Source organism: Diaphorina citri, unplaced genomic scaffold (genome assembly GCF_000475195.1).
Source record: "Diaphorina citri unplaced genomic scaffold, Diaci psyllid genome assembly version 1.1 scaffold107100, whole genome shotgun sequence".
Lineage (NCBI taxonomy): Eukaryota > Metazoa > Arthropoda > Insecta > Hemiptera > Psyllidae > Diaphorina > Diaphorina citri.
In genome coordinates, this window is record NW_007484049.1 from 10,000 (window position 1) to 10,322 (window position 323).

The 323-nt window shown below is 40.6% G+C and overlaps 1 protein-coding gene across 1 annotated transcript in view; it reads right to left on the reverse strand.

The window, feature by feature from the left end:
- The window catches only part of LOC103524109 (dynein heavy chain, cytoplasmic-like), a gene marked incomplete at its 3' end in the record, with an annotated part of 10,196 nt that extends 9,912 nt beyond the window's left edge, over nt 1-284 (reverse strand). Inside the window, exon 1 of the mRNA XM_008489115.2 lies at nt 37-284. Within this exon, the coding sequence (XP_008487337.1) occupies nt 37-267 (231 nt within the window). The remainder of the gene's footprint in view (nt 1-36) is intronic.
- Nucleotides 285-323: the final 39 nt, after the last annotated feature.

The following is a 323-nucleotide window of genomic DNA, read 5'->3' on the forward strand; positions in this document are numbered from 1 at the left end:
TTTTCATATGAGGTATGAAGACAAAGAGAAGTTTACCTTAGTATAGTTTTGCAGCAATTGTTTAACATGATCATAGGACGCATACTGTCTAAGTCGTGATGGTAATTCTTTGAGCTTAGTGGTCAAAGCATCCAGCTGCTGTCTTAGTTTACGCGGATGAATACTGAGCCAAGGTTTCTCCCGTAGTTCATCGATCTGATTCCATACTGAGCTTAGTTCAGACCAGACACCATGGAGATCTTGTAACTCCTCAAACACAACCAGCATACGAGAGTCATTGCTGTTACCACTGTGGAACAGGGAAACGGGAAATAATTTATTTT